This window comes from Oncorhynchus keta, chromosome 23 (genome assembly GCF_023373465.1).
Source record: "Oncorhynchus keta strain PuntledgeMale-10-30-2019 chromosome 23, Oket_V2, whole genome shotgun sequence".
Lineage (NCBI taxonomy): Eukaryota > Metazoa > Chordata > Actinopteri > Salmoniformes > Salmonidae > Oncorhynchus > Oncorhynchus keta.
The window spans coordinates 26,729,388-26,756,725 of NC_068443.1; the positions used below are offsets into that span (position 1 = coordinate 26,729,388).

A 27,338-nucleotide genomic window follows, 5' to 3' on the forward strand; every position below is an offset into this window, starting at 1 on the left:
AGCATGTCATTATTCAATTGTCTGTCTGTTTTTGTGTATTGTTTGTTTTATCTGTATTCAGATCATGATACACATTACTTTTCAAAAAAGATGGAAATGTGTCCCTCTAATCGTTCCTCCTCTTCCCCCTGACAGGTTCCAACACAGCCATCAAGGAATAGGACAATGAGGGTGAAGCCCAGCTCCCTTATAGGATGTAAATATCAGGGCAGATAGAGGCTTGGCTTTTTTTGCAATCACCACAGTTCCACTATGAGGACTTGCCTGCTGGTCATGCTATGGGCGTCCCTGTCCCTCTACGTGGATAACATGTCTATTACCAGAAGGATTGTGGTGGAGATGGGAGAGATGGAAGGAGAGAAGGAGGAGGACAGAGATGGAGGAAAGGGAGAGAAGCTACTGAAGCGTTTCAAAAGAGGATGGATGTGGAACCAGTTCTTTCTACAGGAGGAGTACACTGGGAGTGACAAGCAGTACATTGGCAAGGTATATCCTTTTTGTCTTATTGCAGCCGTGCACTTCTGAAAGAGCAGTGTGGGGAAAACCCCACTCTGCTATTGTTGAATTCTGGCCTTGACACAATGACCATATAAATATTGAGAAATCTCCCAGAGCATCAAATGTCAATGTCACTGGCTAGTGGGACCACATCATATCCCACCACCAGGATTGGGTTTTTCTGATGTAACACAACAGCATACATTGCATGTTTTAGAGGCTGGAGAGAGGAGAGCTACTGAGGCCCTGTACCCTGTAGTACCCTGTAACTCTCCTGGCTCTCACAGCGAGACCCAGCTTCACAGAGAAGCAGGGAGATAATCAAAGATTGAGAGAAAAAGGGCATAGAGAGAGGGTTGGGAGTGGGGGGGGGGGTAGAGGCAGAGGGAGAGAATGGCGTTCTGGAGCCACCACCATCAGTCTTGCATGAGGTTACTCTGTTGAGCCCTGGGGAGTGGAGCAGCGCTGTGCAGTGGATTATTTCCATATGCCTTGTAGAAAATAATTCACCTTGTCAGGTCCCTCTTTTTTTCTCCACCAAGCCTGCCTCTGTGTTGCCATGCATATAATGAGATGTTATCTGTCACATGTGCTTTTCACTGTTCTGTCCTCTCTGGTGGGACTGAACAGCCTTGTTGTGTGTTATAGATGTTTAGGTGGACATTGTTTACCACCGACAGCACTGTTGAAATGCATATAAGTCTGCTGTCGTGAAGATGGGACACACTGAGCATTGTAGAGGATAAAAACCCAATTCTATGCCCATTGCTCAGAGTTGCATAATGGCTACTTAGAGGCATGGGAATAAGAGATGAGATGAGGCTGGAACATATGTGCTGAAAGGGGAATTGCAGATGATTGAGAAATCTGTGGGAGGATACAATCATTAATTGTTGATCATGTCAAAGCTTTATACCATCTAGGCTTTCTTCTTTTTCAAAGACTGTCTCCTTTCTTTCCCTAGATCATTGTGAACTCCCGTTTCATTCACGTGTGTATGTTCTGAGACTGTCTTGTTCTTTGACATTTAACTAGAAAGGGCTTACTGTGTGTTCTCAATGACAGTGATCAGAGGGCATTGAGAGTTCACTCTGATGTTAATTGATTCATTCAGTGGATCTCTGTTTGTAGCAGTGTATCTATATAGACAAAACTACTTGGAGAGGTAGATATACTGTTTGACAGATTCATTGGTATGTTGTACTAAATACCATAACGTTTACAAACCATGTGGTATGATTTTTTACTCCATTTACAAATCAAGGCGTTGTCAGCAAAGCAAGACCCTATTATGGAAAGACGGAATGAGTCACTTACCACTCAGGGACCATCAGTACCCTTCCCGTCACCTCCCCTACAGTTGAAGTCAGATGTTTACATACACTTTAGCCAAATACATTTAAACTACGTTTTTTTATTTTTTTTATTTTTTTACAATTCCTGACATTTAATCCTAGTAAAAATCCCCTGTCTTAGGTCAGGTAGGATCACCACTGTATCACTTTATCACATTCCCAGTGGGTCAGAAGTTTACATACACTCAATTAGTATTTGGTAGCATTGCCGTTAAATTGTTTAACTTGGGTCAAACGTTTCTGGTAGCCTTCCACAAGCTGGGTGAATTTTGGCCCATTCCTCCTGACAGAGCTGGTGTAACTGAGTCAGGTTTGTAGACCTCCTTGCTGGCACACACTTTTTCAGTTCTACCCACAAATTGTCTATGGGATTGAGGTCAGGGCTTTGTGATAGCCACGCCAATACATTGACTTTGTTGTCCTTAAGTCATTTTGCCACAACTTTGGAAGTATGCTTGCGGTCATTGTCCATTTGGAAGACCCATTTGCGACCAAGCTTTAACTTCCTGACTGATGTCTTGAGATGTTGCTTCAAAATATCCACATTATTTTCCTCCCTCATGATGCCATCTATTTTGTGAAGTGCACCAGTCCCTCCTGCAGCAAATCACTCCCACAACATGATGCTGCCACCCCCGTGCTTCACGGTTGGGATGGTGCACCTCGGCTTACAAGCCTCCCCCTTTTTCCTCCAAACAAAACGATGGTCATTATGGCCAAACAGTTCCATTTTTGTTTCATCAGACCAGAGGACATTTCTCCAAAAAGTATGATCTTCATCCCCGTGTGCAATTACAAACCGTAGTCTGGCTTGTTTATGGTGGTTTTGGAGAAGTCTTCTTCCTTGCTGAGCGGCCTTTCAGGTTTTGTCGATATAGGACTCGTTTTACTGTGGAATATAGATACATTTGTACCTGTTTCCTCCAGCATCTTCACAGGGTCCTTCGCTGTTGTTCTGGGATTGATTTGCACTTTTCGCACCAAACTACGTTCATCTCTAGGAGACAAAACGTGTCTCCTTCCTGAGTGATATGATGGCTGCGTGGTCCCATTGTGTTTATACTTGCGTACTATTGTTTGTACAGATGAACGTGATTTTCCCATGATGTCAAGCAAAGAGGCAGTGAGTTTGAAGGTAGGCCTTAAAATATATCAACAGGTACACCTCCAATTGACTCAAATGTTGTCAATTAGCCTATCAGAAGCTTCCAAGGCCATGACATCATTTTCCAGAATTTTCCAAGCTATTTAAAGGCACAGTCAACTTAGTGTATGTAAACTTCTGACCCACTGGAATTGTGATACAGTGAATTTTAAGTGAAATAATCTGTCTGTAAACAATTGTTGGAAAAATACTTGTGTCATGCACAAAGTACATGTCCTAACCGACTTGCCAAAACTATAGTTTGTTAACAAGCAATTTATAGAATGGTTGAAAAATGAGTTTTAATGACTCCCGACTTCCGACTTCAACTGTACCTGTCACTCACACTCTACCTCACAGCCCATCTAATGCAAACTGTAAATCCGATGTTTTGCTAGCAGGGGTCAATTCCATTTTCATTCCTCTCAGTTAAATTAGATAAGGTCATTTCCATGTAAAAGGACCCATGAGCACCAATATGTGATGTTCATGAGCATGTCAACGTGGAGGTAAAATGTAAGCTAAGAGTATATATTTTTTTTAAATAGGAGCATTTATATATTTTTCAACCATTTACATCTAAAAAATGTGGGATTAGCAAAGGCCCCTACCAACTAATATCAACACTTTTAATTTTGGATACATTTTTCTGCCTTCTGTAAATTGAAGAAGCATTGCCTTGTGCCTTGATATTCTGTTAGCAAACACCCACACTCCCCTCATAAGGAGGAAGCTATTAAAAGTACACAGAAGTAACAAGTAAAGGTAGACCTATCAATTAGTTCCAGTGTTTTTACTCATATAACGGTTGTGTATTAATTATTAAGCATTTAAAAATATAAATGTTGTCTCAAAATTGGTAACGGAATTTCTGCAATTGATTTGGGAAATGGGAAATCATAGTAGTCACATACTACAGTTGGGTTCACAGGTTTGGACAGCACAGTAGAGTACAGTGCAGTAAAGAAAAGTAGAGTATAGTTCAGTACAGTAGAGTAGAGTAGAGTTCAGTACAGTGCACAGTAGAGCACACTAGAGTTGAGTACACTATAATGTACTGTATTATACTGTACTCTACTGTATAGTACTGAACTCTACTCTGCATTACTCTGCTCTACAGTACTCACATGTGCTCTACTGTACTATACTGAAGTGTACTCTACTCCACTCCACTGTACTGTAATGAACTCTCCTCTTCTACTGTTCTGTGTTGTACTCTACTGAGCGCTACTGTGCTGTGCTTTGATGTCCAAATTTCTGAAACATAGAAATTCAAATTTGATCCGTTCCGGACCAACCACATTTGGTCTTGTTTGGGGGCAGAGCTCACTAAAATAATAGCCAGTGTGTAGAATAATACCCAAATATGCAAAGTAGGATGTTGCATATTTATACCTTTGACTACCTATTTAGGATACATCACCATGAAGAGAATTACATTAATATCTATAATTATGCATTTCTGTGTAGTACAGATCAGGGACCCATGATGAAATTCCGTTACCAGGTGTAAATCCACTTCACTTACTGTAGTTCAATAACCAAAAGGCATGTTGTCAAAGTAAATGTGTCATGTCATAGCTGACACCATTCTTTCTGCAGACATCTTGAATCTTAATTCAGAGCAGATATTTAACAGTTTTTGGAAAACGTGGACATAAAACAGGACGGAGAATTTCCTACATTCTGTACCCAAACTTTTGCATCTGCACAGTTCATCCAGTAAATGTGTTTTTGTAAAATTGTTTGTGTAAATTGTTAAAAGTAGACCTTTTGCATATAGTTAGTTGTATGGTTGTTTAAACTTTGAATTCAATGGGTCTCAGTACAATTGCGTAAATTAGGAATTGCCCATAAGGAATTTCCCCATTGGAATACTAGTCCAATCCCTAAATGGACTGTTGAACACAGTTATTGTATCGTAGATACACTACATGACCAAAAGTATATGGACAACTGCTCCTTGAACATCTGATTCCAAAATCATGGGCATTAATATGGAGTTGGTCCCCCCTCTGCTGCTATAACTGCCTCCACTCTTCTTGGAAGGCTTTCCACTAGATGTTGGAACATTGCTGCAGGGACTTGCTTCCATTCAGCCACAAGAGTTTTAGTGAGGTCGGACACTGAAGTTGAGCGATTAGGCCTGGCCTGCATACGGCGTTTCAATGAGAGGTAGACCGATTAATCGATCAATTAAGTTTTTCCAACGTCGATACCGATACCGATTATTGGAGGAGCCAAAAAAAAGCCGATACCGAATAATCGGCCGATTTAAAAAAATGTATTTGTAATAATGACAATTACAACAATACTGAATGAACACTTATTTTAACTTAATATAATACATTAATAAAATCAATTTAGCCTCAAATAAATAATGAAACATGTTCAATTTGGTTTAAATAATGCAAAAACAAAGTGTTGGAGAAGAAAGTAAAAGTGCAATATGTGCCATGTAAAAAAGCTAACGTTTAAGTTCCTTGCTCAGAACATGAGAACATACGAAAGCTGGTGATTCCTTTTAACATGAGTCTTCAATATTCCCAGGTAAGAACTTTTATGTTGTAGTTATTAAAGGAATTATAGGACTATTTCTCTCTATACCATTTGTATTTCATATACCTTTGACTATTGGATGTTCTTATAGGCACTTATTGCCATTGTAACAGTATAGCTTCCGTCCCTCTCCTCGCCCCTACCTGGGCTCGAACCAGGAAAACATAGACAATAGCCTCCCTCGACGCATCGTTACCCATCACTCCACAAAAGCCACGGCCCATGCAGAGCAAGGAGAATAACTACTCCAAGTCTCAGAGTGAGTGATGTTTAAAACACTATTAGTGTGCACCCCGCTAACTAGCTAGCCATTTCACATTGGTTAAACCAGCCTAATCTCGGGAGTTGATACGCTTGAAGTCATAAACAGCTCAGTGCTGTTTGAATGAATGATTAGGAGCCTGCTGCTTCCTACCGTCACTCTGTCAGACTGCTCTATCATATAATAGACTTAATTATAACATTATAACACACAGAAATACGAGCCTTTGGTAATTAATATGGTCGATTTCGGAAACTATCATTTCAAAAACAAAACGTTTATTCTTTCAGTGAAATACGGAACCATTCCATATTTTATCTAACGGGTGGCATCCCTATGTCTAAATATTGCTGTTACATTGTACAACCTTCAATGTTATGTCATAATTACGTAACATTCTGGCAAATTAGTTCGCAACGAGCCAGGCGGCACAAACTGTTGCATATACCCCGACTCTGTGTGCAATGAACACAAGAGAAGTGACACAATTTCACCTTGTTAATATTGCCTGCTAACCTGGATTTATTTTAGCTAAATATGCAGGTTTAAAAATATATACTTCTGTGTATTGATTTTAAGAAAGGCATTGACATTTATGGTTAGGTACAGTCGTGCAACGAAATGCGCTTTTGTTAAATCATCCCCTGTTTGGTGAAGTTGGCTGTCTTTGTTAGGAAGAAATAATCTTCACACATTTCGCAACTAGCCAGGCGGCCCAAACTGCTGCATATACCCTGACTCTGTTGCAAGAGAAGTGACACAATTTACCTAGTTAAAATAAATTCATGTTAGCAGGCAATATTAACTAAATATGCAGGTTTAAAAATATATACTTGTGTATTGATTTTAAGAAAGGCATTGATGTTTATGGTTAGGTTCACGTTGGAGTAACGACAGTCCTTTTTCGCGAATGTGCACCGCATCGATTATATGAAACGCAGGACACGCTAGATAAACTAATAATATCATCAACCATGTGTAGTTAACTAGTGATTATGATTGATTGATTGATTGATTGTTTTTTATAAGATAAGTTTAATGCTAGCTAGCAACTTACCTTGTCTTCTTACTGCATTCGCGTAACAGGCAGGCTCCTCATAGTGCAATGTAAAGCAGGTGGTTAGAGCGTTGGACTAGTTAACCATAAGGTTGCAAGATTGAATCCCCAAGCTGACAAGGTAAAAATCTGGCATTCTGCCCCTGAACAAGGCAGTTAACCCACCGTTCCTAGGCCGTCATTGAAAATAAGAATATGTTCTTAACTGACTTGTCTAGGAAAAGGATTTCCTCAAACTGTTGCCATGAAGTTGGAAACACAGAATCGTCTAGAATGTCATTGTATGCTGTAGCATTACTATTTCCCTTCACTGGGACTAAGGGGCCTAGCCAGAACAAGGAAAAACAGCCCCCAACCAATAGTCCTCCTCCACCAAACGTTATAGTTGGCACTATGCATTCGGGGAGGTAGCGTTCTCCTGGCATCTGCCAAACCCAGATTTGTCCATCCGACTGTGAGATGGTTAAGCGTGATTCATCATTCCAGAGAATGTGTTTCCATTGCTCCAGAGTCCAATGGCTGCGAGCTTTACACCACTCCAGCCGACAGTTGGCATTGCGCATCTTAGGGTGGTGTATGGTTGCTCGGGCATGGAAACCCATTTCATTAATCTCCCAAAAAACAGTTCTCGTGCTGACGTTGCTTCCAGAGGCAGTTTGAAACTTGGTAGTGAGTGTTGTAACCAAGGACAGACAATTTTTATGCGTTACGCGCTTCAGCACTCGGCTGTCCCGTTCTGTGAGCTTGTGTGGCCTACCACTTCGAGGCTGAGCTGTTGTTGCTCCTAGAAGATTCCACTTCACAATAACCACTTACAGTTGACCGGGGCAACTCTAGCAGGGCAGAAAGTTTACAAATTGACTTGTCGAATCCCATGACGGTGCCATGTTGAAGGTCAATGAGATCTTCAGTAAGGCCATTATACTGCCAATGTTTGTCTATGGAGATTGCATTTCTGTGTGCTCGATTTTATACACCTGTTAGCAACTGGTGTGGCTGAAATTCCCGAATCCACTTATTTGAAGGGATGTCTACATATTTTTGTATATATTTTATAGTGCAGTATACATCCAGTATTTGCCTTGCTGTCATCTCTCTGAAGGCCCCATTTCTCACAGGAGACAAATATGTTGACTATTCTTTTGTTTTTTTATGGCAGCTCCAATCCGATATGGACAGGGGGGATGGAACCCTGAAATACATTCTAAGTGGGGACGGGGCTGGAGACATATTTACCATTGATGAAAACAATGGCGACCTCCATGCCAATAAGAGACTGGATAGAGAGGATAAGGCCTTCTATACCCTCCGAGCCACCGTGGTCAACAAGAACACAGGCATAAAACTGGAGCCGGAGACAGAGTTTATTGTTAAACTTCATGACATCAACGACAACGAGCCAATATTCACTAAGGAGCTTTACACTGTCAGTGTACCAGAGAGGTCCAATATGGGTATGTGCTCTTTAACTTTAATTTGACTTTCGACATTTCAACGTCATGACCCTTCAATTTAACTCCCTTTGATGATAAAAGATCAGCACGGTTTCAAGGTCAATGGGAACTTATTAAAGTGTAAAATACCATGTATGGTTTTGATCATGTGGATGTGAGTTCGTATTCATCCTCAGCGATTAACAAAGCCTTTTTTATCTTCCATTCTCAGGTACTTCAGTCACCCAGGTAACAGCCACGGACGCAGATGACAGCATGTACGGGAACAGCGCTAAACTACGATACAGCATCAGCCAGGGGCACCCGTACTTCTCAGTGGAACCCGACACAGGTCCGTCTGTCTGTCTGCCTGCCTTTATGTAGTTCTGCCTGTCTGCCTGTCTGTCTGTCTGAAACAGCTGCAATGCTGTTTAATCCCTCAAAGCAATTATTATTACAATGAAGAGAGAGACTGTAATGCAATGTAATGTTCAGAGTCAGACTTCCAGAGCAATTACTATTCTCTCAGCCCCCTGTGCATTTTCCAAAGTAGACTGAAACATTGAATCATTTCTAATGTGCACTCTGGAACATCTCCCGTAGCTGGTTCTGTGTTTAAACAAAAAGGAAATGGAAACAAAAAAGCCTCCAACCGGCAGATTATTGTGTGTCTTAACAGCGATATGGTTCATCCCTGATGTGACATGGACGATGATGTCCCCGTCACACCAGAGGACATGAAATCCTACAAACATTGGAAAAAATAGATGTTTCTAAGGGTTAATCTGAAAACAGTCATATCATAGATTATAGAACCCATTCAAACAAGCCAAACCAGGCCAGGCCAGGCCAGACATTATTGTATAGGATGGATGTTGGGTCCGTTGCCATTTTCACTGTCTCATAAAAATAATTTGGTTGAAGTCAGAAGTTTACATCCACTTAGGTTGGAGTCATTAAAACTCATTTTTCAACCACTCCACAAATTTATTTTGGCAAGTCAATTAGGACATCTACTTTGTGCATGACACAAGTACATTTTCCAACAATTGTTTACAGACAGATTATTTCACGTATAATTCACTGTATCACAATTCCAGTGGGTGAGAAGATTACATACACTAAGTTGACTGTGCCTTAAACAGCTTGGAAATGTCCAGAAAATTATGTCATAGCTTTAGAAGCTTCTGATAGGCTAATTGACGTACTTTGAGTCAATTGGAGGTGTACCTATGGATGTATTTCAATGCCTACCTTCAAACGGTGTGCCTCTTTCCTTGACATCATGGGAAAATCAAAAGAAATCAGCCAAGAAAAAGAATTGTAGACCTCCACAAGTCTGGTTCATCCTTGGGAGCAATTTCCAAATGCCTGAAGGTACCACGTTCATCTGTACAAACAACAGTATGCAAGTATAAACACCATGGGACAACGCAGCCGTCATATCGCTCAGGAAGGAGACGCGTTCTGTCTCCTAGAGATGAAATTAGTTTGGTGTGAAAAGTGCAAAACAATCCCAGAACAACGCAAAGGACCTTGTGAAGATGCTGGGGGAAACACGTACAAAGTATCCAAATCCACAGTAAAACGTGTCCTTTATCGACATAACCTGCAAGGAAGAAGACATTGCTCCAAAACCGCCATAAAAAACTACTACTGTTTGCAACTGCACATGGGGACAAAGATTGTACTTTTTGGAGAAATGTCCTCTGGTTTGATTAAACAAAAATGGAACTGTTTGGCCATAATGACCATCGTTATGTTTGGAGGAAAAATGGGGAGGCTTGCAAACCGAAGATCCCAACCGTGAAGGACCGGGGTGGCAGCATCATGTTGTGGGGGTGCTTTGCTGCAGGAGGGACTGGTGCACTTCACAAAATAGATGGCATCATGAGGTAGGAAAATTATGTGGATATATTGAAGCAACATCTCAAGACATCAGTCAGGAAGTTAAATGACCCCAAGCATACTTGCAAAGTTGTGGCAAAATGGCTTAAGTACAACAAAGTCAAGGTATTTGAGTGGCCATCACAAAGCCCTGACCTCAGTCCCATAGAAAATGAGTGGGCACAACTGAAAAGGTGTGTACGAGCAAGGAGGCCTACAAACCTGATTCAGTTACACCAGGAGGAATGGGCCAAAAGTCACCCAACTTATTGTGGGAAGCTTGTGGAAGGCTACCTGAAACGTTTGACCCAAGTTAAACAATTTAAAGGCAGTGCTACCAAATACGAATTGAGTGTATGTAAACTTCTGACCCACTGGGAATGTGATGAAATAAATGAAAACTGAAATAAATCATTATCTCCACTATTATTCTGACATTTCACTTTCTTATAATAAAGTGGTGAACCTTATCTGACCTAAAACAAAGTATTTTTACTCTGATTAAATGTCAGGAATTGTGAAAATCTGAGTTTAACTGAGTTTAAATTTGGCTAAGGTGTATGTAAACTTCCAACTTCAACTGTAAATACAGTAGTAAATGTTTATTGTTAAATCCTACCATGAGGTCTTAGCAATGTGAAACTGTTTTTATTTTCTGATGTGGTGACCATTTCTTTGCAGAAGGTGCATCTCTCTTATACCAGTCATAAACACTAGTTAAGTTACTCCCATTGGTAATTATAACTATAATATTTGCTGATACATTAGTTAAATCAAGGACACCTACATATCATCATCACCTACAGGTCATTCTCAAACTATACCATATCATTTAAATCTGTTTGACATGGTGGCTCCATGAGCGATCCCTACAGCCCTACAGGACCAGAGAAGGAGAAACGTGCTTAGCTAGCTAATTAACAATATTATATATTATTAATATTATATATATTAACATCTCATTATATTATATGACACATTAATATTGTGTTCCTCTGGTTTGTCCTCAGGCATAATCCGGACAGCCCTGGGGCCTGGAGAGATGGACCGGGAGAAGCGGGAACACTACCAGGTAGTGATTGAGGCCAAGGACATGGCGGGCCAGAGGGGCGGCTTAACCGGGACCACCACGGTCAATATCACCCTGACAGACGTCAACGACAACCCCCCGCGCTTCTCCCAGAGTGAGTACTGAGTACTGAGTACAGAGTGAGTACTGAGTACAGTGACTGGTATTATACTGGTGCTTGAAGTAGTAATTCGTAATGGCATTCAGAGTTTAATAGCTGTGATAAGAGAAAATTGAGGATGGATCAACAACATTCTAGTTACTTCACAGGACTAACCCAAAGTCACCTTTCAGCAGGACAATAACCTAATGTGCAAGGCAAAATATACACTGGAGTTTCTTACCAAGACGACGTTGAATGTTCTTGAGTGGCGTAGTTACAGTTTTGACTTAAATCGGATTGAAAATCTACAGTGCATTCTGAAAGTATTCAGACTCCTTGACTTTTGCCACATTTAGTTACCTTACAGCCTTATTCTACATTTGATTTTTATTTTCCTCGTCAATCTACACACAATACCCCATAATGACAAAGCAAAAACAGGTTTTTCAAAATGTTTTCAAATGTATTACAAATAAAACTGAAATATCACATTGGTATAAGTATTCAAACCCTTTACTCAGTAACATTTAACATTTAACATTTAAGTCATTTAGCAGACGCTCTTATCCAGAGCGACTTACAAATTGGTGCATTCACCTTATGACATCCAGTGGAACAGCCACTTTACAATAGTGCATCTAAATCTTTTAGGGGGGTGAGAAGGATTACTTATCCTATCCTAGGTATTCCTTAAAGAGGTGGGGTTTCAGGTGTCTCCGGAAGGTGGTGATTGACTCCGCTGTCCTGGCGTCGTGAGGGAGTTTGTTCCACCATTGGGGGGCCAGAGCAGCGAACAGTTTTGACTGGGCTGAGCGGGAACTGTACTTCCTCAGTGGTAGGGAGGCGAGCAGGCCAGAGGTGGATGAACGCAGTGCCCTTGTTTGGGTGTAGGGCCTGATCAGAGCCTGGAGGTACTGAGGTGCCGTTCCCCTCACAGCTCTGTAGGCAAGCACCATGGTCTTGTAGCGGATGCGAGCTTCAACTGGAAGCCAGTGGAGAGAGCGGAGGAGCGGGGTGACGTGAGAGAACTTGGGAAGGTTGAACACCAGACGGGCTGCGGCGTTCTGGATGAGTTGTAGTGGTTTAATGGCACAGGCAGGGAGCCCAGCCAACAGCGAGTTGCAGTAATCCAGACGGGAGATGACAAGTGCCTGGATTAGGACCTGCGCCGCTTCCTGTGTGAGGCAGGGTCGTACTCTGCGGATGTTGTAGAGCATGAACCTACAGGAACGGGCCACCGCCTTGATGTTAGTTGAGAACGACAGGGTGTTGTCCAGGATCACGCCAAGGTTCTTAGCGCTCTGGGAGGAGGACACAATGGAGTTGTCAACCGTGATGGCGAGATCATGGAACGGGCAGTCCTTCCCGGGAGGAAGAGCAGCTCCGTCTTGCCGAGGTTCAGCTTGAGGTGGTGATCCGTCATCCACACTGATATGTCTGCCAGACATGCAGAGATGCGATTCGCCACCTGGTCATCAGAAGGGGGAAAGGAGAAGATTAATTGTGTGTCGTCTGCATAGCAATGATAGGAGAGACCATGTGAGGTTATGACAGAGCCAAGTGACTTGGTGTATAGCGAGAATAGGAGAGGGCCTAGAACAGAGCCCTGGGGACACCAGTGGTGAGAGCGCGTGGTGAGCAGACAGATTCTCGCCACGCCACCTGGTAGGAGCGACCTGTCAGGTAGGACGCAATCAAGCGTGGGCCGCGCCGGAGATGCCCAACTCGGAGAGGGTGGAGAGGAGGATCTGATGGTTCACAGTATCGAAGGCAGCCGATAGGTCTAGAAGGATGAGAGCAGAGGAGAGAGAGTTAGCTTTAGCAGTGCGGAGCGCCTCCGTGATACAGAGAAGAGCAGTCTCAGTTGAATGACTAGTCTTGAAACCTGACTGATTTGGATCAAGAAGGTCATTCTGAGAGAGATAGCGGGAGAGCTGGCCAAGGACGGCACGTTCAAGAGTTTTGGAGAGAAAAGAAAGAAGGGATACTGGTCTGTAGTTGATGACATCGGAGGGATCGAGTGTAGGTTTTTTCAGAAGGGGTGCAACTCTCGCTCTCTTGAAGACGGAAGGGACGTAGCCAGCGGTCAGGGATGAGTTGATGAGCGAGGTGAGGTAAGGGAGAAGGTCTCCGGAAATGCTCTGGAGAAGAGAGGAGGGGATAGGGTCAAGCGGGCAGGTTGTTGGGCGGCCGGCCGTCACAAGACGCGAGATTTCATCTGGAGAGAGAGGGGAGAAAGAGGTCAGAGCACAGGGTAGGGCAGTGTGAGCAGAACCAGCGGTGTCGTTTGACTTAGCAAACGAGGATCGGATGTCGTCGACCTTCTTTTCAAAATGGTTGACGAAGTCATCTGCAGAGAGGGAGGGGGGGGGGAGGAGAAGGATCCAGGAGGGAGGAGAAGGTGGCAAAGAGCTTCCTAGGGTTAGAGGCAGATGCTTGGAATTTAGAGTGGTAGAAAGTGGCTTTAGCAGCAGAGACAGGAGGAAAATGTAGAGAGGAGGGAGTGAAAGGATGCCAGGTCCGCAGGGAGGCGAGTTTTCCTCCATTTCCGCTCTGCTGCCCGGAGCCCTGTTCTGTGAGCTCGCAATGAGTCGTCGAGCCACGGAGCGGTAGGGGAGGACCGAGCCGGCCTGGAGGATAGGGGACATAGAGAGTCAAAGGATGCAGAAAGGGAGGAGAGGAGGGTTGAGGAGGCAGAATCAGGAGATAGGTTGGAGAAGGTTAGAGCAGAGGGAAGAGATGATAGGATGGAAGAGGAGAGAGTAGCGGGGGAGAGAGAGCGAAGGTTGGGACGGCGCGATACCATCCGAGTAGGGGCAGTGTGGGAAGTGTTGGATGAGAGCGAGAGGGAAAAGGATACAAGGTAGTGGTCGGAGACTTGGAGGGGAGTTGCAATGAGGTTAGTGGAAGAACAGCATCTAGTAAAGATGAGGTCGAGCGTATTGCCTGCCTTGTGAGTAGGGGGGAAGGTGAGAGGGTGAGGTCAAAAGAGGAGAGGAGTGGAAAGAAGGAGGCAGAGAGGAATGAGTCAAAGGTAGACGTGGGGAGGTTAAAGTCGCCCAGAACTGTGAGAGGTGAGCCGTCCTCAGGAAAGGAGCTTATCAAGGCATCAAGCTCATTGATGAACTCTCCGAGGAACCTGGAGGGCGATAAATGATAAGGATGTTAAGCTTGAAAGGGCTGGTAACTGTGACAGCATGGAATTCAAAGGAGGCGATAGACAGATGGGTAAGGGGAGAAAGAGAGAATGACCACTTGGGAGAGATGAGGATCCCGGTGCCACCACCCCGCTGACCAGAAGCTCTCGGGGTGTGCGAGAACACGTGGGCGGACGAGGAGAGAGCAGTAGGAGTAGCAGTGTTATCTGTGGTGATCCATGTTTCCGTCAGTGCCAAGAAGTCGAGGGACTGGAGGGAGGCATAGGCTGAGATGAACTCTGCCTTGTTGGCGGCAGATCGGCAGTTCCAGAGGCTCCCGGAGACCTGGAACTCCACGTGGGTCGTGCGCGCTGGGACCACCAGATTAGGTTGGCCGCGGCCACGCGGTGTGGAGCGTTTGTATGGTCTGTGCAGAGAGGAGAGAACAGGGATAGACAGACACATAGTTGACAGGCTACAGAAGAGGCTACGCTAATGCAAGGAGATTGGAATGACAAGTGGACTACACGTCTCGAATGTTCAGAAAGTTAAGCTTACGTAGCAAGAATCTTATTGACTAAAATGATTAAAATGATACAGTACTGCTGAAGTAGGCTAGCTGGCAGTGGCTGCGTTGTTGACACTACACTAATCAAGTCGTTCTGTTGAGTGTAATAGTTTCTACAGTGCAGCTGTTCGGGGGCTAGCTGGCTAGCTAGCAGTGTTGATTACGTTACGTTGCGTTAAAAGAACGACAATAGCTGGCTAGCTAACCTAGAAAATCGCTCTAGACTACACAATTATCTTTGATACAAAGACGGCTATGTAGCTAGCTATGTAGCTAGCTACGATCAAACAAATCAAACCGTTGTGCTGTAATGAAATGAAATGAAAATGTTATACTACCTGTGGAGCGAAGCGGAATGCGACCGGGTTGTTGAGTGGGAAGTTATATTCGGTAGACGTTGGCTAGCTGTTGGCTAGCTAGCAGTGTCTCCTACGTTAAGGACGACAAATAGCTGGCTAGCTAACCTCGGTAAATTAAGATAATCACTCTAAGACTACACACTCTAAACTACACAATTATCTTGGATACGAAGACAGCAAAGACAACTATGTAGCTAGCTAACACTACACTAATCAAGTCGTTCAGTTGAGTGTAATAGTTTCTACAGTGCTGCTATTCGGTAGACGGTGGACGTTAGCTAGCTGGCTAGCTGCTGGGCAGTAGACTACGTTAGGACAACGAAATACGATAATTACACAATTATCTTTGATACAAAGACGGCTATGTAGCTAGCTAAGAAGAAATTGCTACTTTGTTGAAGCCCCGTTGGTAGCGATTACAGCCTTGAGTCCTCTTGTGTATGACACTACAAGCTTGGCACACCTGTAATTGGGGAGTTTCTCCCATTCTTCTCTGCAGATCTTCTCAGGCTCTGTCTGGTTGGATGGTGAGTGTCCCAGCACAGCTATTTTCAGGTCTCTCCAGAGATGTTCGATCAAGTTAAAGTCTGGGCTCTGGCTGATCCACTCAAGGACATTCAACAACTTGACTGTGTGCTTAGGGTTGTTGTCCTGTTGGAAGGGGAACCTTCACCCCAGTCTGAGGTCCTGAGTGCTCTGGAGCAGGCATCTCATCAAGGATCTTTGTGTACTCTTCTCCTTTCACCTTTCTCTCAATCCTGACTAGACTCCCAGTCCCTGCTGCTGAAAAACATCTCCATAGCATGATGCTTCACAGTAGGGATGGTGCCAGGTTTCCTCCAGGCATGACGCTTGGCATTCAGGCCAAAGAGTTCAATCTTGGTTTCATCAGACCAGAAAATCTTGTTTCTCCTGGTCAGAGTCCTTTAGGTCCTATTTTGGAAAACTCCAAGCGGGCTGTCATGTGCCTTTTACTGAGGAGTGGCTTCCTTCTGGCCACTCTAACATAAAAGCCTGATTGGTGGAGTGCTGCAGAGATGGTTGTCCTTCTGGAAGATTCTCCCATCTCTACAGAGGAACTCTAGTGCTCTGTCAGAGTGACCATTGGGTTCTTGGTCACTTCCCTGACCATGGCCCTTCTCCCCCGATTGCTCAGTTTGGCTGGACAGCAAACTCTAAGAAGACAGGTGTGTGCCTTTTCAAATAATGTCCTATCAATTGAAATTACTGGAGGTGGACTCCAATAAAGTTGTAGAATGGAATGGAATGGAAACAGGATGCACCTGAGCTCAATTTTGAGTCTCATGGCAAAGGGTCTGAATACTTATTTAAATAAGGTATTTCTGTTTCTAAATGTTAAAACCTGCTTTGTTCGTTATGTGGTATTGTGTATAGATTGATGAGGGGAATTTAAAAAAAAATTGAATTTAGAATAAGGCTATAACGTAACAAAATGTGGAAAAAAATTAAGAATTCTGAATATTTTCCGAATGCACTATACGGCAAGACTTGAAAATGGCTGTCTAGCAATAATCAACAACCAACTTGACAGAGCTTGAAGAATTTAAAAAAGAATAATGGGCAAATATTATACAATGCATGTTTGCAACACTCTTAGAGACTTACCCAGAAAAATACCCAATTGTAAACGCTGCCAAAGGTGATTGTAACATGTATTGACCCAGTGGGTTAAATACTTTTCTAATCCATTTTTAAAAATATTTTCCATTCATATTTGACTTCCAATCATTTTTTACTTTGATTTTACAGAGTATTTTGTGTAGATCGTTGACAAACTAATGACAATTAAATCAATTTCAATCCCACTTTGTAACTCAACAAAATGTGGGAAAAAATCAAGGGGTGTGAATAGTTTCTTAAGGCAAATGTGTTAGTGTCAGAAACATAGATGTGTGAATGAGGACCTGGCACAGTAAACCACCATGCCAGAGGAAGACCAACAATCTCTTCTGTTTCTGACAAGCTTATGCAATTCTGTCTCATGGTTCTAGGCCATTCTGGTTCTGTTTCGTTAACACACTTTTCTTCTTCTCGCCAACATAATTACGGAGGCAATTGGTTTTGAGTGGTGTGAAATCGCGGTGAATGTTGCCGATATTCCAATATGAAGTTCTGTTGATCTCAGGTTCATACAGAACATTCTTGATTTACATGTGTGTCTGTTTATGTTCATGTTCCAGGCATATATCAGTTCAGCGTTGCAGAATCCATGAAAGCTGGAACTCCTGTTGGCAGAATCAAAGCAGTGGATAAAGACCGTGGGAAGAATGCAGAGATGTTCTACAACGTTGTCGGCGGGGACGGCTTGGACATGTTCGATGTCATCACAGACAAAGACTCACAGGAAGGCATCATTACTGTTGGAAAGGTAACAGCCGTTACTCCTGTAAATTACATCTACTGTATAGTCACCCATAACTAGTGCATGCTTTGTTAGACCTGAGGTCATCAGACCATCCGAAACTCTATTACTGTATCTGTTATTGTATGATAAGTACATACTTCAAAACATAACCGTACTGCATCAGTGCAGAATATGACTCCCCTACCATGTTCTATTGTCACTGTATCCCTGTCCTTGCAGCCGTTGGACTATGAAAAGACCCGATCCTACACACTGGAGATCCAGGTACAGAACACTCAGACCTTGGACACTCGTTTCCTAGGGTACCTACCCACCAAGGACATGGCAACAGTCAGGATTGGTATAGAGGATGTGGATGAACCTCCTCTGTTTGAGAGAGCCAGCTACGTGATGGAGGTGAAGGAGGATGCAGCCGTGGGTACTGCAGTAGGGTCTGTCAGGGCCATGGACCCGGATGGATACAACAGCCCAGTCAGGTTAGTTAGAGCACTGCTTTGCTTTCCCTCTAGCCCGCCCACTCATTTCTACCTACCACCCACAGGTAATGGAGAGATTGGTTATAGTCATTTGTATCATGGGTAATTTGATGGATGTTAAAGGTTATGTTACAGTAGTTTTGAAACTGTAGAATTTTTAGAGTTGGATAGGTCATCTCATTCATTTGGGAGTCTAGAAGAAGTCGTGTTCATATTAAGCAAAGCACAAGGTGTGTATTCTGCACCATCTCCACACATACCTTTTTTAGTGAGTTCTTCTCAATGTCCAAAGTCCCTTAATTACCACTCCTCATGGAAATACACTGAAAGGGCATCTAGTATGAACAAATAACAGGATCATTGCATAATCTGCTGGATGATGAAACTGTTAGGGCTGGTCTGGTCGGTGCCACTGCTCAGAGCTGTTCCCTCTCCAGTACAGGTATTAAAATAGAGTGATATAAGTCCCACTGTCTGTTTAGGGCAGATCCTCCGGGCGTGCAGTATTCAGAATCAACTGCTGTTATCATACAGAGAGGGCAGAGAATGAGTGGACTGAGAAAGTTTTCAACTTATTGAGTGAAAAGGGGGTGTCAAATACAGTAGGAGATGTTGGTGAGTGGTAGAAAATAGAAGTGTATTGTTTTAAAAGCCTGTAGTAAACCCTCTGAAATGTTTCACAAACCTCCATGCTTTCAATCATTGTCTTACATTTTGTGTATCTATCGTATAGGTACTCCATTGATCGTCGCACAGATCTGGACCGGCTTTTTAACGTGCATTCTGGGAATGGGACCGTATTCATCACAAGACCTCTCGACCGAGAAGAAGCTGCCTGGCACAACATTTCTGTTATCGCAACAGAGTTCAGTAAGTCTTTCACAGCTTTATCAGGCACATGAATTCACAATACAAAATATTCTAAAAAGGCTATGGAGTTCAATTATTATATTCTGCCCTGTTTTGAAACATTAAAAAAAACAATTATCATATAATTATTTATTACAGTTATTATTCATTATTCATTCATATTATTCATAATGTGTATGTTTGCTTTACAGACAAACCTCTGCAGACCAGTCGGGGGCCTGTTTATATCCGTCTTCTAGATGTCAACGACAACGCACCAACATTTGCCTCTTTCTACGAGACGTTTGTTTGTGAAAAGACCAAGGCTGGACAGGTACGGAACGCAGATCCTCCACTTAGGTCCCATGATAGATAGTGTTTGACATGAATGAATTATTCGCATTGCTATAATTACTCTATATCATTGTGACATCTAGAGGTTCTACAATAGGCTATATGCCCAAGAATACCACAAATGACGATAAAGCATTGTGATGAGTGCTGCATTCCTCTGGGGAAGTGATTGGTCTCCAGGGTCTACTTTCTGTGGCAGCTGATGAGATGATCTGTCATGGCAGGTGACAGTAGCTGTCACACATCAAGGACATGTTTCAATAGGTGCCCACCACATGTCTATTCCTCTACTCCTTCCCCTTTTATCCCTCCTTCATCCCTCTGTCATTATTCATAATTAATTCAGAGGCCCATCCTTGGTTCTTCTGTGTTTGTGTTTGCTGCCCTCCTGTTTACCATGCAATGTCCCATGAGAGAAGTCAATACAATCATCTACAATGGATCTTCCAAAATGGTTATTTATTTTTGTCATTAATTAAATAAACATACCAATCTGTTATGTCTATATGCATGGTCTCTAGCCTACAATTTTCATCAATATCGCCAGCCTGGAAAACCAAATAATTATTATTATTATTATTATTATTATATTATTTTAAAAATATGAATCCGTTTTTGTTTATCCTGTAAACAGAAGATCCAGACGGTGAGTGCGGTGGATGCAGATGACCCTGCAGGTGGGCACAAGTTCTTCTTCAGTCTGGCTACGGAGGGAGCTTACAGAGGCAACTTCACAGTCAGAGACAATGGAGGTGAGTACTGTACTGTATGATCTCTTTGGGTGTCTATCATACACAGTCAACACATGATATTATGTTTGGGTGTCTATCATACACAGTCAACACATGATATTATGTTTGGGTGTCTATCATACACAGTCAACACATGATATTATGTTTGGGTGTCTATCACACACAGTCAACACCTGATATTATGTTTGGGTGTCTATCACACACAGTCAACACCTGATATTATGTTTGGGTGTCTATCTTACACAGTCAACACCTGATATTATGTTTGGGTGTCTATCACACACAGTCAACACCTGATATTATGTTTGGGTGTCTATCTTACACAGTCAACACCTGATATTATGTTTGGGTGTCTATCACACACAGTCAACACCTGATATTATGTTTGGGTGTCTATCATACACAGTCAACACCTGATATTATGTTTGGGTGTCTACCTTACACAGTCAACACCTGATATTATGTTTGGGTGTCTATCTTACACAGTCAACACCTGATATTATGTTTGGGTGTCTATCACACACAGTCAACACCTGATATTATGTTTGGGTGTCTATCACACACAGTCAACACCTGATATTATGTTTGGGTGTCTATCATACACAGTCAACACCTGATATTATGTTTGGGTCTCTATCATACACAGTCAACACCTGATATTATGTTTGGGTGTCTATCACACACAGTCAACACCTGATATTATGTTTGGGTGTCTATCACACACAGTCAACACCTGATATTATGTTTGGGTGTCTATCATACACAGTCAACACCTGATATTATGTTTGGGTCTCTATCATACACAGTCAACACATGATATTATGTTTGGGTGTCTATCATACACAGTCAACACCTGATATTATGTTTGGGTCTCTATCATACACAGTCAACACCTGATATTATGTTTGGGTGTCTATCATACACAGTCAACACCTGATATTATGTTTGGGTGTCTATCTTACACAGTCAACACCTGATATTATGTTTGGGTGTCTATCTTACACAGTCAACACCTGATATTATGTTTGGGTGTCTATCTTACACAGTCAACACCTGATATTATGTTTGGGTGTCTATCACACACAGTCAACACCTGATATTATGTTTGGGTGTCTATCACACACAGTCAACACCTGATATTATGTTTGGGTGTCTATCATACACAGTCAACACCTGATATTATGTTTGGGTCTCTATCATACACAGTCAACACCTGATATTATGTTTGGGTCTCTATCATACACAGTCAACACCTGATATTATGTTTGGGTGTCTATCACACACAGTCAACACCTGATATTATGTTTGGGTGTCTATCTTACACAGTCAACACCTGATATTATGTTTGGGTGTCTATCTTACACAGTCAACACCTGATATTATGTTTGGGTGTCTATCACACACAGTCAACACCTGATATTATGTTTGGGTGTCTATCACACACAGTCAACACCTGATATTATGTTTGGGTGTCTATCATAGACAGTCAACACCTGATATTATGTTTGGGTGTCTATCATACACAGTCAACACCTGATATTATGTTTGGGTCTCTATCATACACAGTCAACACCTGATATTATGTTTGGGTCTCTATCATACACAGTCAACACCTGATATTATGTTTGGGTGTCTATCACACACAGTCAACACCTGATATTATGTTTGGGTGTCTATCACACACAGTCAACACCTGATATTATGTTTGGGTGTCTATCATACACAGTCAACACCTGATATTATGTTTGGGTGTCTATCATACACAGTCAACACCTGATATTATGTTTGGGTGTCTATCATAGACAGTCAACACCTGATATTATGTTTGGGTCTCTATCATACACAGTCAACACCTGATATTATGTTTGGGTGTCTATCACACACAGTCAACACCTGATATTATGTTTGGGTGTCTATCTTACACAGTCAACACCTGATATTATGTTTGGGTGTCTATCATACACAGTCAACACCTGATATTATGTTTGGGTGTCTATCTTACACAGTCAACACCTGATATTATGTTTGGGTGTCTATCTTACACAGTCAACACCTGATATTATGTTTGGGTGTCTATCACACACAGTCAACACCTGATATTATGTTTGGGTGTCTATCTTACACAGTCAACACCTGATATTATGTTTGGGTGTCTATCACACACAGTCAACACCTGATATTATGTTTGGGTGTCTATCACACACAGTCAACACCTGATATTATGTTTGGGTCTCTATCATACACAGTCAACACCTGAAATTATTTTTGGGTGTCTATCTTACACAGTCAACACCTGATATTATGTTTGGGTGTCTATCACACACAGTCAACACCTGATATTATGTTTGGGTGTCTATCATACACAGTCAACACCTGATTCTTTATATTTTTTATACTATTTATATTTTCTATTAAATGTTTTATCTTATGCTTCACTCCGCATTGTTGGAAATGGACCTGTAAGTAAGCATTTCACTGTTAGTCTACACCTGTGGCCATACGAAGCATGTGACAAATACAATTTGATTTGACATTATAGTAAATATGTTATAATGCCTAATTGCATACATGATTATGGCACCTTATGGTTATTCCAATGAATCCAATGAACCAGGCTGGAAGGCAATTCTGTAGTCTATGTGCAATCCGTCACCCTTCATAGCCATATAACACACTATAATGTGGCTGTTACATCAGTCTTAACATGTGTGTTAAATGTATGTTGTTTCCCTCTAGATAACACAGCTGGCGTCCTAACCCGGCGCTCCAGCTACAGCCGACTGCACAAGAGCGTCTACCTGGTTCCTGTGGTGATCACAGACGGGGACTTCCCCATGCAGAGCAGCACGGGGACGCTGACGGTGCGCGTGTGCACCTGCGACCGCGAGGGCAACATGGAGCTGTGCAACGCCGAGGCCCAGACCAGCTCAGCTGGACTCAGCACCGGGGCCCTGGTGGCTATCCTGCTTTGTGTTATTATCCTCCTCAGTGAGTATAGCTGTCTGTTTGTCTATCTGGCTGGCTGTGTGAGTACAGTATATTGATTGAGTCCTCATTGACTATAGCTGTCTGTTTGTCTGTCTGGCTCTGACCATCTCCATCTCCAGTTTAGTCATTCACATTAATGTACAGTATGTAAAATATCTCTCTTTTAATAAGAAATTCCACAGGTTCTAGTGTAGTTGCTATATTTTAGATGTTCAATTTGACCCTCCTGTATATCACCTGAATGTGTAGACATACGAGTACGCACACACTCACAGGCACCTCTAAGAATGCCCTAAATTCCCGTCTATTTCATTCTTGGCTGTGTACGGCAAACGTGTTATTTATGGAGGATCACAACAAGTCCAATGGGATTCAGATTGTAGACAGGATAGTAGACAGGCAGTAAAAATAACCCCTGATACACCAGGAGTTACTTTAATGAAAAATAATATTATGCGATTACCCCAATATATTACTTCAGCACCATTAACTACATATAATGGAAAGGTATTTATTAAACGTGGCACCATTTCCTGGTTATCTATAAGTTTCTAGTTGCAATCTCATTGGGATGTTAAAATTCAAAAATGTTTCAGCATCTCAACTGCAGTTGTTTCTAAATTGTTACTGCGCTGTTGTACTGGGCTGCAGGAACCAGCCCGTGTTCTAATGCAGTGTTCACTGCAGCATGAGCAGCGAGATAAGATGAAATCAACCAGCCCTGAACAGCAAACCTCTTGCTAACGCTGCCTCGCTCTCTCTCTCCATCTCTCTGTGTCTCTCTCTCTGTGTCTATCTCTGTCACTCTCTCCCTATCTGTCTCTATCTCCGGCGCTCTCTACCTTCCTCCCTCTCTCTCTGTCGCTCTCTCCCTCTCTGTTTCTCAGTGATCATAGTTCTGTTTGCGGCACTGAAGAAGCAGAAGAAAAAGGAGCCTCTGATCATCTCTAAAGAGGACGTGCGAGACAACGTCGTCAGCTACAACGACGAGGGGGGCGGAGAGGAGGACACCCAAGCCTTCGACATCGGGGCTCTGCGTAACCCCGAAGCCATCGAGGAGAGCAAGCAGAGGCGGGACATCATCCCCTCGGACACGCTGTACCCCCCTCTCAGACAGACAGTCATTCCATCGCGGGACAACGCCGATGTCCGGGACTTCATAAACCAAAGGGTGCAGGATAACGACAATAACCCCACCGCCCCCCCTTATGACTCTCTGGCCACATATGCCTACGAGGGAACCGGTTCAGTGGCTGAGTCTCTCAGCTCCCTGGGGTCAGCTTCCTCTGAAGGGGACCAGGACTACAACTACCTCAGTGACTGGGGGCCCCGCTTCAGGAAACTGGCTGACATGTACGGGGCTGAGGACAGCGACTGTGACTCCTAACACACTACCTGACCTGTTTCTGGGGCCGGAGCTAGGATGATGAACTATGAACAATAACTGACTGTAATCTCTCTTCTCAAAAAATGAGGACAAATGTTGCAGCCCGAGTTTTTTACAAAGTGCCCTTTTATTTCTTCCAACGCAACTATAGGCCATAGCTCTTTCTGATGGCCAGACCAGATAGAGACTGTGCAACTGTGTGGAATCTTTTTTTTTACTATTTTAGTGCAAGGCCAACTTTTCCAGAGAAGGTGAACTTCAGTTAATGATCCTGAGTTCAATGTCAAAATAAACTATAAATATATACATTTATTTTTATTTTCTGGTTACATCTGTATCTATATGCTGCATTGGAAGGGATTACACATTTCTCTGAATAATTCTGTGTATTCTTGAGAGATCTCATATAGTTTCTCTGTACTGTTACTGAAGTGCAGTATGTTGTACTTTGTATATTTGAGTGTTTTAGTGAATTTGAACTTTGCTTTTCCAGGAACAAGGAACCGGAATTGAACATCTCTTTAGGTAATTCTTCGTACTTTATTTTAAAATGGCCAAATACTTTTCATGGCAGGAAAGCCCAGGACCAAAATAAAACATTTCTTCATGAAAGTTTATGGAACTTGGGCAGCCACTCTGTACTTACTCCATTCCCCTATCAAGCCTTCTGATGCACAGAAAGTTCACTATTCCAATTAGACGTTGTTTGTTTATTTCGCCAATCATTTATTATGTGATCCGTCCATTTGTTGGAACTGTATCCAAGAGTAACTCTCTGAAGACATGCTTTGATACAAGGACTGTATGTGTGTATCTTTGCACATGATGATGAATGAAGAAATGGACGGAGATGAGGTTTGATGCTCTACGATTTACAGCGAATTTCAGCAACATCTGACAACATCGACATAATCCATCACAAATCAATAATGGTCATATTAGACATGTTTATGGGCGCAGCGATATATACACATACTGTATGTCTTACTTACATAAATTCTGCACAAAAAGCCTACAAGGTGAATGAGCATACCACCAGAGAAGGAGATTGGCTGAGAAAAACAGACATTTTAACTCTTCATGTTAATAGTACAGCTTATACTTTACAGAGAGAAAGCATTTACATGAAGAATTACCTAACATCCTTGAAAAGAACCAAAACTATAGAAAGCATCTGAAGTAAATATTTCATTCAGCGATGTGTTTTGCTAATTGTTCTGTTCTCTCTCTGACAACATTGGATGATAATGCTTTTCACACTCTGAACTCATATCACACTTAGTTGCTAAGCGAACATAAGCAATCACTCCAAAACAACTTCATCATTAAAGAAGTTGAGACGGGATCCAAAGGATCAATTTACAACTGATCTGCGCTTCGACTTTGAAAGTGTTTGTGGATAATGATGTGTTTTGGGTATTTGGGTACCTCATTCTGATTTGACATCAAACTTTTCTCTGTAAAATTGTTTGACTAAATAATGGTATATACTGTGGTTGAAACTGTGCTTTGTGGCAGTGATTTGAGAGCATAGCTGATGTTCATGATGTACTACTTTACTTTTTATGTTGTGATTTTCTTTGTACCAAATATATATAGGACACATGCTGAATTAATATTGTTGAAACACAAGCATCCAACCAATATCGCTGTTTTTGATGTCTTTTGGAGTTGTACAACTAAATGTGGACACTACAGGCTACAGTACATGTCATACTATGATGTATTAACAATTGTCAAATTTTACCATAATAAACTTTTCCAGTAAACCACAAAATAAATGCTCATCGAATTACATTAAAAGTGAAATCCAGCAACTCTTGGAGGACAGTGGAAGTTCATTAAAAAACTGCTTCTGGTCCTCCAAGACCTGCTGAATATCTTCAATGTAGTTTGCTCCTCAACTCATGCAACTTGGTTGGACAGCGAGGTAGTCGCAGTGTTCCTTTCCCATTGCATCTAATTTAATCAACTCAGCTACAATACTACTGTACCATCACACAAACTGGTCACTGACATCTTTCTCAGGCTGGCTACATTTCAGTACCAATAGCCCACTTTACTGTACGCATGTCACATGACTCACTCTGGTTCTCCCCCAGCATTACCTAATTAGTATAATCTGTGATTGAGATCTGGAGATCTCTCAGGACTGGAAACCTGATTAAGAGAGAGGGTATTCATTTCTAAGTTGATATTGGTTTAGCAGATCAGATGTTAGGCAGATGGTGACATTTAAGACCATGCCTTTGCTAATTGACTCGTACCAGGCCTCTCTCTCCCCATCTGTAAGCATGTGTGCTAGCATCTCATCTGATGGTGGTGGCTAAGTTTGCCTCATACAATCGTAGATGAGCAGCCAATGCTGAAAATGGTACCTGTGGAAGTTAGCCACCTAGTTTCATTGTTGAAAACATCCCAAGGGATTAAAGGATACTTGTATTCAACCTAGAACCTTATATTAACATTTAGCCTAGCTGCTCATGTTTTAATCATTGTTGTTTGTGGTCATTCATTTGGTTTTTCACAAAAATGACAGAACAGTTGGAGATGGCATCAGCAATTCTACGAAGAAGCCAACCATTGTCATCATACATGTTGTGTGATGTTTTAATGGACATGTTTTAAACCCCCTTCCCTACAAGTTCATAGAAGCTCCAGGCAATTGCAACACCTGCCAGGAACTAAAAGGAGAGAGAGACTCACATGAGTTTC

General features: G+C 42.3%; 1 protein-coding gene and 1 long non-coding RNA gene across 4 annotated transcripts in view; one reads left to right on the forward strand and one right to left on the reverse strand.

Moving 5' to 3' along the window:
• LOC118402086 (cadherin-6-like) overlaps nt 1–26,398 on the forward strand; it is a 40,405-nt gene extending 14,007 nt beyond the window's left edge. For all 3 annotated transcript variants that reach the window (XM_035799972.2, XM_035799974.2, XM_035799973.2), the window contains 11 exons: nt 136–486; nt 8,035–8,329; nt 8,541–8,660; nt 11,206–11,379; nt 17,633–17,820; nt 18,037–18,293; nt 19,027–19,163; nt 19,355–19,476; nt 20,131–20,248; nt 22,985–23,236; nt 24,124–26,398. In XM_035799972.2, coding sequence (XP_035655865.1) covers nt 253–486; nt 8,035–8,329; nt 8,541–8,660; nt 11,206–11,379; nt 17,633–17,820; nt 18,037–18,293; nt 19,027–19,163; nt 19,355–19,476; nt 20,131–20,248; nt 22,985–23,236; nt 24,124–24,623 — 2,397 coding nt within the window. In that variant the 5' untranslated portion in view covers nt 136–252 and the 3' untranslated portion in view covers nt 24,624–26,398. The remainder of the gene's footprint in view (nt 1–135; nt 487–8,034; nt 8,330–8,540; nt 8,661–11,205; nt 11,380–17,632; nt 17,821–18,036; nt 18,294–19,026; nt 19,164–19,354; nt 19,477–20,130; nt 20,249–22,984; nt 23,237–24,123) is intronic.
• LOC127911032 (uncharacterized) lies at nt 21,189–22,731 on the reverse strand. The gene is made up of 3 exons (XR_008077418.1): nt 22,342–22,731; nt 21,542–22,181; nt 21,189–21,301 (listed from the first exon to the last, which is right to left on the reverse strand). It is a non-coding gene; the product is annotated as an uncharacterized LOC127911032 (long non-coding RNA).
• Nucleotides 26,399–27,338: the final 940 nt, after the last annotated feature.